This window comes from Chiloscyllium plagiosum, unplaced genomic scaffold (genome assembly GCF_037043375.1).
Source record: "Chiloscyllium plagiosum isolate Xiang-an unplaced genomic scaffold, Cpla_swu_hap1 HiC_scaffold_18, whole genome shotgun sequence".
Lineage (NCBI taxonomy): Eukaryota > Metazoa > Chordata > Chondrichthyes > Orectolobiformes > Hemiscylliidae > Chiloscyllium > Chiloscyllium plagiosum.
The window spans coordinates 2,678,844-2,693,903 of record NW_028270156.1 but is presented as its reverse complement, the minus strand read 5'-3'; the positions used below and the strand labels follow the sequence as shown (position 1 = coordinate 2,693,903).

Sequence of the window (15,060 nt, the reverse complement as noted above, 5' to 3'; positions counted from 1 at the left end):
TTGCAGGAATTCATTCAGTGCTCTTTGAAGGCCTTTCAGCAATACACATTCACTATACAAAGTGTAAAATGTAGAATTTGACTTGTCAATGTAAAAGCAAGTGTTGAGACAGATTTCAGAAAGATGAGTTTGAACATATTTAGAGAAATTTTCACTTTCTCAGGATGTCCCAGAGCACATTGTGGTGTATGTCTGAAGTGTCGTCAGTCCATAAGGAAGCCAATCTACACATAGCAAGTTCCCTCATTCTGTCATCACATAACTGGCCAGGTAAAAATGTTTTAATTGTGTTGCTTGAGATAGATGTTGATCAGGACACTGAACATTCCTGTTTGTAATTGAGATCTTGGATACTTGTCTTCACCCAAACAGCTTTACCTCACAAGCGTCTCTCCAAATTCCTCATGATTATCATGCAGCTTGTCTGACATACAATATTGGATGAGTGTAATCTGCTTGAACTAAATGTTGGGAAAACCAAAACAGTGAACCCTCTAAACAGTGCAGTTGCTTGGAGGATCTGCACATTCCAGTTGGCATGCAGGTACACCGAATTCCAGTCTCAAGCTGCTGCCTTGCCTGGACTAACAGCAACAAAGATGAGATTTCAGACCAAAACTCTTGATTTAAGCCCCTGAGGCCCCATCGTAAATGTGATTAGGGGGTTACCAATTCCATCCTCTTCCTTCAACCGTCTAACCAATTTCTGTGCAACCTGGGTGATGCATTTGACCTCACGGTGAGCTTCTGACTTGTCTCCACTCCAGCACCAAAATTGTTCACTTCCATTTCTGTAATATTACCTGGGATTGGCTGTGACCTAGCTCACGTGCTGAAAATGTAATTCATTTCTTTACCTCCAGTTTCCCATTCGGGTTTTCCTGTATTGTCTACAGCTTTCACCCTAAATAACTTTGTGCTCATTGAAAACTCCACATTCTACCTTTGAATACATCCCATTCATTCAGTACCCTATAATCACTGACTTGCAGTATCTCTGCCCTGCAACACTTATCTTTTTAAAATTCTCATCCTTATTTACAAATCTTTCCATAGCTTGCCTGTCTCCTGTCTATGAAAAGTAACTTTACACACAGTAAACTCCCATAATCAGTAATGTGATGATGACTACATCTTGTTTTTGTGATATTGATTGAGATGCAGAACTGGCTCAAAGGTAGAAGACAGAGGGGGCTGGTGGAGAGTTGTCTTTCAGACTGGAAGGCTGTGACCAGTGGTGTGCCAAAAGGATCATTGCTGGATCCACTGCTTTTTGTCATTTATATAAATGATTTGGATGTGAATGGTTAAAAATTTTGCAGATGACACCAAAATTGAAGGTGTAGTAGACAACGAAGGTGGTTATCTCAGATTTACAATTAAACCTGAAAGTAAGGATGTTATGCGTCAGTTATACAGGACTTTGGTAAGGCCACATTTTGATTACTGTGCGCAGTTCGTTTCCTTATTTAAGGAAAGGTGTTAATGCACAGGATGCAGCTCAGTGGAGGTTTAGTAGATTGATACCTGGAATGAGGGCGTTGTCTTTAGGTTGGACAGGCTGGGTTTGATGCCACTAGACTTTAGAGCGAGGGGTGACTTAGTTGACGTGTCTTAGATGCCAAATGATGTTGACAGTGTGGAAGTGGAAAGACTGTTGCCTCTGAAGTGCTCTGTTTTAAAACTGGTTTGACCATTTTAGGGAGAAAATGAGGTCTGCAGATGCTGGAGATCAGAGATGGAAATGTGTTGCTGGAGAAGCGCAGCAGGTCAGGCAGCATCTAGGGAACAGGAGAATCGACGTTTCGGGCATTAGCCTGAAGAAGGGCTAATGCCTGAAACGTCGATTCTCCTGTTCCCTAGATGCTGCCTGACCTGCTGCGCTTCTCCAGCAACACATTTCCATCTCATTTTAGGGACTCAAATGAGAAAAAAAGTTTGAGGTTTATGTGACTTTGGAACCTCTCTGCTTCTAAAGGCAGTGAAATGGCGGTCCAGCATAGGTAGGTAAATTCTTGTCAGATAATGTTGGATGCCATCAGGGTGGATGGGAGCGTGCAATTCAAAACAAAACCTCACTACTCGTGATCTTATTCAATGGTGAATCAGGCTTTAGGGGCCAAATGTCGTCGTCCTGCTCTCATTTTCTAGGTTTGTTTCTGCATCTCTTGATGAGCATAATGGTATGTTTTTGTCTTCCTGTCTCACTGGGTATGTGCTGTGATCACTTGAATGAAATGGTTCAGCTACTGTCTAAACTACTCAATGAAGGATAACTACTTAAATAACATGAAATGGTGCTGCCAACCTGGAATTATCTGAAAACAAAATGTTAATTTTTGGGAAGATTGAAACTTAAGGCAAAGTGAAACAAAATAGAGCTGCGTTTAAACTGTGATTTTATAATGATTGGAATTGCTTTTCTGAACAGAGCTGTCAATTTATGACCGAGATGAGAAATTTCTTCTGATGGTATTGAATCTGTAGATACATTTATTGCAGAAGGCTATCAAGGCTGGGTCATTGAGTATATTCAGGGCTGAGGGAAACACATTTTTAATCAGTGAGGGCATCAAGGGTCTCGGGAAAAAGGCAAAAAATGGAGTCAAGGATTATCAGATCAGCCATGATCTCGTTAAATGATTGAATGGACCTGATAGGCTAAAAGGAGCTGACAAAGTCAATTTCTTATGGATTTGTTTACAGGAGTTTACTATTGCTTTGACTCAGTTGCATATTAACCATTTACTAAGGCACAGCACCCATGTCGAGTGTATATGCAGTCCAAAAGAAGCTTTGCATTTCTGGTGAATAGTCTTAACTGAATGCTACTTTAGAAGAATTTTCTCCCATTTAGCTGGCAAAAAAGTTAGATTTTTCTGTTTTATGGTTCTGTTTAATAGTAAATGTCTAAATTTAAACCAGTCCCATATTTCTTTTACAGGAGTTTGCAGCACTCACAAAAGAATTAAATGTATGCAGAGAGCATCTCCTGGAAAGAGAGGAAGAAATTTCTGAACTGAAAGCAGAAAGAAACAACACTCGGGTAACTGAACTATAAATAATGAAAACATATCCTTACTTCATGCAATTGTAAATTTAATGCAAAGTAAGAATGCTAATGGAGCTGTCATTTGCAATCCCCACAGTAGAATTTTGTCACTTTTTAAAAATAAATCATTATTTTGTTATAATTGTCAAGAGGTTGGATTTGTTGTTCTTATATTTGCCAGATTAAAACTGAAATATTACTTGGTTAGTTATGGCTTCTAATCTTTTACCCATTGCCACCTAACAAACATGGTGGCTCAGTGGTTAGCACTGCTGCCTCACAGCACCAGAGACCTGGGTTCAATTACAGCCTTGGGCGACTGTCTGTATGGAGCTTGCACATTCTCCCTGTGTTTGCATGGGTTTCATCCGGGTGCTCCAGTTTCCTCCCACAGTCCAAAGTTGTGCAGGTCAGGTGCATTGGCCATTCTAAATTGCCCATAGTGTTCGGTGCAATAGTCAGAGGGAAATGGGTCTGGGTGGGTTACTCTTCGGAGGGTTTTATTTGTTGAACTATATGGCTGTGTCTTTTCAAGGCTTGATCTCCACAAAATATTTATTAACTAAGATTTCCATGGGCACTTTCAAATTTCGGAACACTTGGAGAACAATATCAGTTGAAGTGCATAAATGGAATAGTAAGGAATTTAACTGCAATACGTTGTTTATTTTCTGGCTGCAAATGACCACTGCCTGATGATCATAGAGGAACAGAGTATAGAACACAGCACAGTACAAGCCCTTCGGCCCATTATGTTGTGCCGAGCATTTATCTTAGTCTAAGATCACCTTAACCTATACACCCCTCAATTTACGGCAGTCCATGTGCTTGTCCAGCAGTTGCTTAAATGTCCCTAATGTCGCTACCACCGCTGGCAATGCATTCCACACATCCACACTCTCTGCATAAAGAACCTATCTCTGACATCTCCCCTAAATCTTCCTCCAATCACCTTAAAATTATGATCCCTCATGACAGCCATTTTTGCTCTGGAGAAAAGTTTCTGGCTATCTACTCTACCTCTGCTTCTCATTACCTTGTACACCTCTATCAAGTCACCTCTCTTCCTCCTCCTCTCCAGTGTGAAAAGCCCGAGCTCGCGCAACCTCTCTTCATAAGACAGGCCCTCCAATCCAGGCAGCATCCTGGTAAATCTCCTCTGCACCCTCTCTGAAGCACCAACATCCTTCCTATAATGAGGTACCCAGAACTGGACACAATATTCCAAGTGCAGTCTAACCAGGGTTTTACAGAACTGCAGCAAAACCTTGTGGCTCTTAAACTCACCGACCTCCAAACGGAATTCTTCCTATCCACTACCACTCGCTATCGTCTTTCGGCCAGCCAATTCTGTATCCAGACAGCCAAATTTCCTTATATCCCATACCTCCTAACTTGCCGAATGAGCGCTATTGTGGGGAACCTTATCAAATTGTTTACTGAAATCCATATACACCACATCCGCTGCTCGACCTTTGTCATCTTGTCTCGTCTGGTCCTCAAAGAACTCAATAAGGCTTTTGAGGCATGGCCTGCCCCTCTCAAAACCATGTTCACTATCTTTAATCACACTATGTTTTTTCCAAATACTCATAAATCATATCTCTCAGAATCCTTTCCAGTACCTTGCTTACTACAGAGGTAAGACTGACTGGTCTGTAATTCCCAGGGATCTCCCTTTTCCCTTTCTTGAACAGAGGAACAGCATTTGCCTCCCCCCAATCATCTGGTATTACTCCTGTGGAGAGTGAGGATGCAAAGATCATTACCAAAGGCACAGCAATCTCATTCCTCGTTTCCCATAATAACCTTCGATATATCTGGTCCGACTCTGGGGAATTATCTATGTTGCTGCTTCCCAGAATCTCCAGCATATCCACTTCCTTCATATCAAATTGTTCAAGCCTATCAACAAAGTTCCCTCTCTCTAGTGAATACTGAAGCAAAAAACTCATTTAGGGCCTCCCCTACCTCTTCAGACTCCAGGCACAACTTCCCTCCAGTATCCCTGATCGACCCTACCCTCTCTCTGATCATTCTCTTACTCCTCACATACATGTAGAATGCCTTTCATTTTCCATAATCTTTCCCGCCAAGGCTTGTTCCTGAACCCCCCTCCCAGCTCTCCTCAATCCATTTTTGCGTTCTTTCTTAGCTAACCTGTAATTATCTAAAGCTGTATCAGATCCTTGCTCCCTCAACCTTAAGTTTCCTTTTTCTTTTTGATGAGAACCTCCTCTATTCTTGTCATCCAAGGCTCCTTCACCTTACCATTCCTTGCCTGTCTCAGTGGGACAAAGTTATCTAACACTCCCAACAAAGGGTCCTTAAACAGCCTCCACATTTCTGTTGTGCATTTCCCATAAAATTGTTCCCAATTTATACTCCATAGCTCCAGTTTAATAGCAGTGTTATTTCCCCTCCCCCAATTAAATACCTTCTCATACTGTCTGCTCCTATCCCCCTCCATGGCTATGGTAACAGTGAGGCAGTTGTGGTCACTGTCAGAAAGTGCTCTCCCACCGAGAGATCTAATACCTGGCCTGGCTCACTGCCTAGTACCAAATCCAGTATGGCCTCCCCCGTCGGCCTATGAACATATCGAGTCAGGAATCCTTCTTGAACACACCTGACAAAACTGGTTCCATCCTGACCATTTGCACGAAGGAGATTCCAATCGGTATTAGCGAAGTTGAAGTCACCCATAACAACAACTCTGTTACATCTGCATCTTTCCAAGATCTGCTGTCCAATCTGTTCTTCCATCTCTGCTGCTATTGTGTGCTCTATAGAAAACGCCCAATAAAGAGACTGCTCCTTTCCTGTTACTGACTTCCACACAATAGACAAACTCTTCTCAACAACTAAGAGGAAAAAGGCAGCTTCTGTTAGGATGAGACGTGAAGACTCGGTTAGGGTGCTTGAGAGTTACAAGTTAGCCAGGAAAGACCGAAAGAGAGAGCTAAGAAGAGTCAGGAGGGGACTTGAGAAGTCATTGGCAGATAGGATCAAGGAAAATCCTAAAGCTTTCAAGAGGTATACCAAGAATAAAAGAATGACGAGAGAAAGATTAGGGCCAATCAAGGATTGTAGTGGGAAGTTGTGCATAGAGTCAGAGGAGACTGGACAATGCTAAAGGAATAGTTTTCATCAGTATTCACACTGGAAAAAGACAAAGTTGTCGAGGAGAATATTGAGATACAGGCTATTAGACTTGACTGGATTGAGGTTCACAAGGAGGAGGTGTTAGCAATTCTGGAAAGTGTGAAAATAAGTCCCCAGGGCTGGATGGGATTTATCCTAGGATTCTCTGGGAAGTCAGGGAGGAGATTGCAGAGCCTTTGGCTTTGATCTTTATGTTGTCATTGTCTATAGGAATAGTGCCAGATGGCTGGAAGATAGCAAATGTTGTCCCCTTGTTCAAGAAGGGGAGTAGAAACAACCTTGGCAATTATAGACCAGTGAGCCTTCCTTTGGTTGTGGGTAGTGTTGGAAAAGTTTATAAAAAGATAGAATTTATAATTATCTAGAGAAGGATGAGTTGATTAGGGCTCGTCAACATGGTTTTGTGAAGGGTAGGTTGTGCCTCACAAACCTTATTGAGTTCTTTCAGAAGGTGACCAAGCAGGTGGATGAGGGTAAAGCGGTAGATGTGCTGTATAAGGATTTCAGTAAGGCGTTTGATAAGGTTCCCCACAGTACGCTATTGCACCAAATATGGAGGTATGGGTTTGAGGGTGATGTAGCGGTTTGGATCAGAAATTGGCCAGCTGAAAAAGACTGAGTGGTGGTTGATGGAAAATGTTTTTCCTGGAGTTCAGTTACTAGTGGTGTACCACAAGGACCTGTTTTGGGGCCACTGCTGTTTGTCATTTTTATAAATAACTTTAGATGAGTGCGTAGAAGGATGGGTTAGTAAATTTGCAAATGACACTAAGGTTGGTGGAGTTGTGGATAGTGCATTTTACAGAGGGACATAAATAAGCTGCAGAGCTAGGCTGAGAGTTGGCAAATGTAGTTTAATGCAGAAAAATAAGAGGTGATTTACTTTGGAAGACGTAACAGGAATACAGAGTACTGAGCTAATGGTAAGACTCTTGGTAGTGTAGGTGAGCAGAGAGATCTTTGTGTCCATGTACATAGATCTCTGAAAGATGCCACCCAGGTTGACAGGGTTGTTAAGAAGGCATACGGTGTGTTAGCTTTTATTGGTAGAGGGACTGAGTTTCGTAGCCATGACGTCATGCTGCAGCTGTACAAATCTCTGGTGTGGCTGCATTTGGAGTATGTGCATACTGTTCTGGTCCCCACATTATAGGGAGGATGTGGAGGCTTTGGAAAGGCTTCAGAGGAGATTTACCGGGACGTTGCCTGGTATGGAGGGAAGGTCTTATGAGGGAAGGCTGTGGGACTTGTGGCTATTTTCATTAGAGAGAAGGAGGTTAAGAGGTGACTTAATAGAGACATAGAAGATAATCAGAGGATTAGATAGGGTGGACAGTGAGAGCCTTTTTCCTCAGATGGTGATGGCTAGCACGAGGGGACATAGCTTTAAATTGAGGGTAATAGATATAGGACTGATGTCAGAGGTAGTTTCTTTACTTGGAGTAGTAAGAGCATTTAAATGGTCATTGGATAGACATATGGATGAAAATGGAATAATGTAGGGCTTCAGATTGGTTCCACAGGTCGGCGCAACATCGAGGGTCGTTGTGTGTTTTGTTTTTTTCTGTAGCTGTGATGTACTCTGTAATTAAAAATGCTTTTCCCCCTCCTCTTTTACCCTCTCCCTGTTCTTTTTAAAATATCAAAACCCTGGGACATCCAGAAACCTTTCCTGACCCTATCAAATCCATGTGTCCGTTATGGCTACAACAATATAGTTCCAAGTACTGATCCATGTTCTAAGTTCATCACTCTTATTCCTGACATTCCTTACATTGAAGGTAAAAACAATGACTGCAGATGCTGGAAACCAGATTCTGGATCAGTGGTGCTGGAAGAGCACAGCAGTTCAGGCAGCATCGAGGAGCTTCAGCAAAATCGACGTTTCGGGCAAAAGCCCTTCATCAGGAATAAAGGCAGAGACCCTGAAGCGTGGAGAGATAAGCTAGGGGAGGGTGGGGGTGGGGAGAGAGTAGCATAGAGTACAATGGGTGAGTGGGGGAGGAGATGAAGGTGATAGGTCAGGGAGGAGAGGGTGGAGTGGATAGGTGGAAAAGGAGCTAGGCAGGTCGGACAAGTCCGGACAAGTCAAGAGGACTGGAAGTTTGAAACTAGGATGAGGTGGGGGAAGGGGAAATGAGGAAGCTGTTGAAGTCCACATTGATGCCCTGGGGTTGAAGTGTTCCAAGGCGGAAGATGAGGCGTTCTTCCTCCAGGCGTCTGGTGGTGAGGGAGCGGCGGTGAAGGAGTCTGGCGCACTGACCTCTACACCGCTGAAGCCAAACGCCAACTCGAGGACACCTCTTCCTACTGCCCACTCGACCATGACCCCACCCCCATCACCAAACCATCATCTCCCAGACCATACAGAACCTCATCACCTCAGGAGATCTCCCACCCACAGCTTCCAACCTCATAGTCCGGGAACCCCGCACTGCCCGGTCCTACCTCCTTCCCAAGATCCACAAGCCTGACCACCCTGGCCGACCCGTTGTCTCAGCATGCTCCTGGCCCACTGAACTCATATCTACCTACCTCGACACTGTCCTATCCCCCCTAGTCCAGGAACTCCCCACATACGTTCGAGACACCACCCACGCCCTCCACCTCCTCCAAGACTTCCGTTTCCCCGGCCCCCAACGCCTCATCTTCACCATGGATATCCAATCCCTCTACACCTCCATCCGCCATGACCAGGGCCTCCAAGCCTCCGTTTTTCCCTCTCCAGACGTCCCCAACAGTACCCTTCCACCGACACTCTCATTCGTTTGGCCGAACTGGTCCTCACCCTTAACAATTTCTCCTTTGAATCCTCCCACTTCCTCCAGACCAAAGGGGTAGCCATGGGCACACGTATGGGCCCAGCTATGCCTGTCTCTTTGTTGGCTACGTAGAACAGTTGATCTTACGTAATTACACCGGCACCACTCCCCACCTCTTCCTCCGCTACATTGATGACTGCATTGGCGCCACCTCGTGCTCCCGCAAGGAGGTTGAGCAATTCATCAACTTCACCAACACATTCCACCCTGATCTTAAATTTACCTGGACCATCTCTGACACCTCCCTCCCCTTCCTGGACCTCTCCATCTCCATTAGTGAAGACCGACTTGACACTGACATTTTTTACAAACCCACCGACTCCCACAGCTACCTGGATTACACCTCTTCCCACCCTATCTCTTGCAGAAATGCCATCCCGTATTCCCAATTCCTCTGCCTCCGCCGTATCTGCTCCCAGGAGGACCAGTTCCACCACAGAACACACCAGATGGCCGCCTCCTTTAGAGACCGCAATTTCCCTTCCCACGTGGTTAACGATGCCCTCCAACGCATCTCGTCCACATCCCGCACCTCCGCCCTCAGACCCCACCCCTCCAACCGTAACAAGGACAGAACACCCCTGATGCTCACCTTCCATCCTACAAACCTCCGCATAAACCAAATCATCCACTGACATTTCCGCCACCTCCAAAAAGACCCCACCACCAGGGATATATTTCCCTCCCCACCCCTTTCCGCCTTCCACAAAGACCGTTCCCTCCGTGACTACCTGGTCAGGTCCACGCCCCCCCTACGACCCACCCTCACATCCTGGCACTTTCCCCTGCCACCGCAGGAACTGTAAAACCTGTGCCCACACCTCCTCCCTCATCTCTATCCAAGGCCCTAAAGGAGCCTTCCATATCCATCAAAATTTTACCTGCACATCCACTAATATCATTTATTGTCTCCGTTGCTCCCGATGCGGTCTCCTCTACATTGGGGAGACTGGGCACCTCCTAGCAGAGCGCTTTAGGGAACATCTCCGAGACACCTGCACCAATCAACCAAACCGCCCCGTCGCCCAACATTTCAACTCCCCCTCCCACTCTGCCAAGGACATGGAGGTCCTGGGCCTCCTTCACCGCCGTTCCCTCACCACCAGACGCCTGGAGGAAGAATGCCTCATCTTCCGCCTCGGAACACTTCAACCCCAGGGCATCAATGTGGACTTCAACTGCTTCCTCATTTCCCCTTCCCCCACCTCATCCTAGTTTCAAACTTCCAGTCCCCTTGACTTGTCCGGACTTGTCCGACCTGCCGAGCTCCTTTTCCACCTATCCACTCCACCCTCTCCTCCCTGACCTATCACCTTCATCTCCTCCCCCACTCACCCATTGTACTCTACGCTACTCTCTCCCCACCCCCACCCTCCCCTAGCTTATCTCTCCACGCTTCAGGGTCTCTGCCTTTATTCCTGATGAAGGGCTTTTGCCCGAAACGTCGATTTTGCTGAAGCTCCTCGATGCTGCCTGAATTGCTGTGCTCTTCCAGCACCATTGATCCAGATTCCTTACATTGAAACAGACACACTTTAATCCATCCTTTTGCCCTATCAACTGTGTATCCTTCCTGACAGACTCTCTGCATTCTATTTCTGCCTGTTCAATAACTACCCTCTTCTCTGACCTGCAGCTGTTTCCCATTGCCCTGTCAAACTAGTTCAAACTTTCCCGAAGTGCTCTTGCAAATCTCCTTCCCAGGACATTGGTGCCCCTCCAGTTTAAGTGCAACCTGTCCTTCATGTCCAGGTCCCACCTTCCCCAGAAGATACCCCAATGATCTACATATCTTAAGCTGTCTCTCCTGCACCAGCCCTGTCGCCACATGTTTCGCTGCACTCGCTCCCTGTTCCTCGCCTCACTAGCACATGTCAACAGTAGTAACCCTGCGATTACTATTCTGCTTGTCCTGCTTTTTAACTTCCAATCTAACTCCCTGAAATCACTTTTTCTGGCGATGTCATTGGTGCCAGTGTGTGTGTACTACGACTTCTGGCTGCTCCCCCTCCCCCTTCAGAATCTTGTAGTTTCGATCAGGGAAACCTCTGACCCTGGCACCTGGGAGGCAACATACCTTCAGGTAGCCCTGCTCATGACCACAGAATCACCTGTCCATTCCTCTAACTATTGAGTCTCTTACCACTCACACGCTTGTATTCTCCCCCTCTTCCGTTCTGAGCCACAGAATTCGGCTCAGTGCCAGAGACCTGGCCGCTATGGCTTTCCCCAGTAGGTCGTTCTCCCCCCCCCCCACCCCCCCCCCCCCCCCCCCCCCACCTCCCTCAAACAGTATCCAAACCAGTGTATTTGTTATTGACGGGATCCCTGCACTGTCTGCTTGTTCCCTTTCCAACCTTTGACTGTAACCCATCGAGGAGGAAGTGAGGTCTGCAGATGCTGCAGATCAGAGTCGATGTGTGTTGCTGGAAAAGCACAGCAGGTCAGGCAGTATTCGAGGAGCAGGAGAGTCGACATTTCGGACCGGAGCCCTTCATCAGGAATCTACCTGACCTGCTGTGCTTTTCCAGCAACACACTCTCGACTGTAACCCATCTACCGTTTTCCTGTAACTGAGGTGTACTACCTCCCTGTAACTCCTCTCTACTACCCCCTCCGCCTCCCAAATAATCTGAAGTTCATCCAGCTCCAATTCCATAAGACTTTCCCAGGAGCTGGAGTTGGGTGCACTTCCCGCAGATGAAGAGCATGCGACTGCCCTAACATCTGTTCCCACTGTTCTGAATTCCAAAAGAGACTATTGAAAAAACTAGAACGCAAACAGAATCTGGTACAAACTTTTTCTTTTGGTTAGAGGAGAAGGGTGTTTGGGAGATGTGACCTATGTAGTGTTTAGGTAAAGTAACCACCCAAATACCTCACTTACTCAGCAGGCCCATATCCACTTGTGCTTGGCGTGTGCTCCCCCTATTCACAAGGTAAGTTATTAAAGGCTTAAATTGTCTCCCTGGCAGACCCCAGTCTCTGCCGTCACTGCTTCTGCTGCAAAAACGGAGGCTGCTGATTCCACGGGGTATGTTTTAAAAGGAGGAATTTACCTTCGCAGCAGCCTCTTGGTCTTCACTCTCAGCCCTCATGCTGCTACTGCAAAAATGACTGTCAAAGTGTGGTTGATGGTATGATACTGAACGATCAAGATCAGAAACCAGCAGATTTTGTCTCTGAGCCGATCTGAGCAGATAACTGCAGTGGGAATTATATACTTGACTGCCATTTAGCAGAGTAGAAGAGGTAGTGATCTTGCCACAGTGGTGGCTAATAGCCATTTGTATAAGGTGTCAGTAGGTTTTTGTAGTTCTGAACTTCTTTCAGGGCTGTAGGGAAAATCATTTCAAGGGTGTGCTCCTGCTGTCCTGTGAGTTTTTGAGAATCTACCTTGCAAAAGCATGTTTTTCATTTAATTCCTGCTCAGGGAAACCTGCAAGTTAGATTATTAAAGTTATAATAGTTGTAATGATTAATTGAGAGAAACAAAATTATCATTTGTGTTTCTGTTGCCACAGTAATATTAAGAGTATTGTGTTGTAAGTGTTGAAATATTGTATCAATTTAATCTGTTGTTTGTATTACAGCTGCTTTTAGAACACCTCGAGTGTCTCGTTTCCCGACACGAGCGATCACTCAGAATGACAGTAGTGAAGAGACAAGCTCAATCACCTGCAGGAGTTTCAAGTGAAGTAGAAGTTCTGAAAGCACTCAAATCGTTATTTGAGCACCATAAAGCTTTAGATGAAAAGGTATTAGATTTCTGCACGTTAGATTGTTCCACACAGTAAATCCCATCATGTGTAGAGTTTGGTGATCCTTGGATCCAAGATTAGATGTATCAAAAAATAAATTCCTGAAATGATACCATTTTTGTTAGTGTTGAGCTAAAGTTGAAAAATTTCCATCGACTTTAAATCTTCAGTCGCGTATTTTGCTGCATGGGCTATTGGTTCCCAGGTTTGGGGTGCTTATTTTATGAATCCACAAGAGTGCAAGGTGGGAGACGCTGGAAAGCAAGTTAACCAAAAGTCTTGTTTGCAGTTAGTCAAACAGAGAACATATTCTGTCAGATACGGAGCGACACAAGATGAAGAGAAGACTTGACAAAGGAGAAAAACTGGGATCATTTTTTGCCCTTTTTACTGTCCGGGGATATGGCCTCATTTCTTCCTGCCACCGTCATCCATGCTTTAATTGCTTCTCAACTTGACTATTCCATTCTTACACTCTCCACAAATATAAACTCAGCTGAAGGTATCATAACTCCCATCCAGTGGCATTGCTTATGGTCGAGCAGCGATTTTAGAATTTCTCAGCCTCATTCTCGGATCTCTTTTTTGCTTTGTTTTGTTTCCTGTAACTGTTACCAGTCCTGCACCTGTTATGGATTCTGTGCTCCTCTAATGCTATCATCTTTAGTGTCTGTTATTTCCTTCATTCACATTGACAGCTGTGCTATTAGCAGCCCTAAGCTCTGTATTGCCCTCCCTAAATTCCTTGTTATCTTGATCTTTATCCTTTTCTTGAAGATGTTGCTTTGACCACCTTTTGGTCAGCTATCTTGGTTCAATTTGGTTTTTTTGGTCTGATTGTGTTCATGTGAACTGCATTGAGGCAGTTTTCGTATAATTAGGGTTTTGTGTTGGATCATTATTGGATCTTATTGGAACTGCAGCGTCATTTATGCCTAGGGTTGCAAAGGTATAAACTTTGACATGAGGAGAGAAAAGTCAAGTTTTTTCAGTTTGTATGCAATCCTCTGTTCTTAAGTTTTGGTGGTGGGAGCACAGATTGCACAACATGTAGTTTTATACTGCACGTGCCTGAGATTCAGCCTGTGTTTAGGACTAGCTGCTGAGATGCTTGATCTGGATGCTGATTGGGTTCACGTGTTCTTAAAGGACAGATTGTTTGTTATTCCTGATCCTTGTGTTTAAATACTTTCATGGCTTTAAGACAATAAGATGTAGTAACAGCAGTAGGCAGTCTGTCCCCTCCAGCCTGCTCAGTTGTTCAGCAGGATCATGGCTGAACTGACATTCCTGACTTTTCTGCCCCTTCCCTAACTGATAAAGAATCTGTTTTCAACCTTTAAATATACACAAGGTCTTTGCACCCACAGCTCTATGTGGAAAGGCGTTCCAAAGACAGACAACCCTCAAGGAAGACATTTGCTCCACATCTGAGTTTTAATTTGACACCCCTTTATTCTGAGGTAGGCCCTCCACTCCGAGACTCTCCCATGAAGGGAAGCATCCTCTTACAGTCGCTATCTGTCTATAGGCTGTTTATATCCCCTTCGCAGCTTGCCTTTCCCCCTATTTTTGTGTCATCTGCAAATGTGGCTACAATGCACTCACTTCCTTTCTCAACTAAAATAAAACAGTTGCAGTCCCAGCACTGATCTCTTTGGAACTGCACTGGTCATAGGTGATCAATCTGAAAAGAGCTCCTTATCTGCACACACTGTTTCCTGCCCATTAACCAATTCTCTACTTCCATGCCAGTAAACTATCTCCAACACCATGGGCTTTTATCTTTGAACCTTTTCTCTCAAAGTATAATGTATCCTCCCCTTCAGACCATGTGCTTCTTGACCCACATGTCCTTCGTTCCAAAACCATTTTTCACCCAAAATTGACATCTGTTAAAAATAGTTTGAGCTCCTTTTTGAAATTTTTCCAAGCTCCACATTGCCTGTCCTTTACACACCCTCCTTAACACCCATCTGTAACTCTAGAATCCCATCGAATATCCTTTTCTTTAAATCAACAATTTTTTCAACCTGATAATGTCGTCATGAAACCAATTAACTGGACCAGTCACACAATTACTGTGGTTACAAGAGCAATGGAATGGAACAGAACGGAACGTCATGTCACGTGTACCGAGGCACAGTGAAAAGCTTTGTCTTACGAGCAATACAAGCACATCAGAGTTAAGTAGCAGAGTTAAGTAGATAATAAGTAAACAGCAGCAAAAACAGAAACACAGGTACAGGCGAATGTTAAG

The 15,060-nt window shown here is 44.8% G+C and overlaps 1 protein-coding gene across 4 annotated transcripts in view; it reads left to right on the top strand.

The window, feature by feature from the left end:
- The window catches only part of ppfia1 (PTPRF interacting protein alpha 1), a 238,553-nt gene that overhangs the window by 102,590 nt on the left and 120,903 nt on the right, over window positions 1–15,060 (top strand). For all 4 annotated transcript variants that reach the window (XM_043705335.2, XM_087996243.1, XM_043705334.2 and 1 more), the window contains exons 2-3: window positions 2,945–3,046; window positions 12,633–12,797. In XM_043705335.2, coding sequence (XP_043561270.2) covers window positions 2,945–3,046; window positions 12,633–12,797 — 267 coding nt within the window. The remainder of the gene's footprint in view (window positions 1–2,944; window positions 3,047–12,632; window positions 12,798–15,060) is intronic.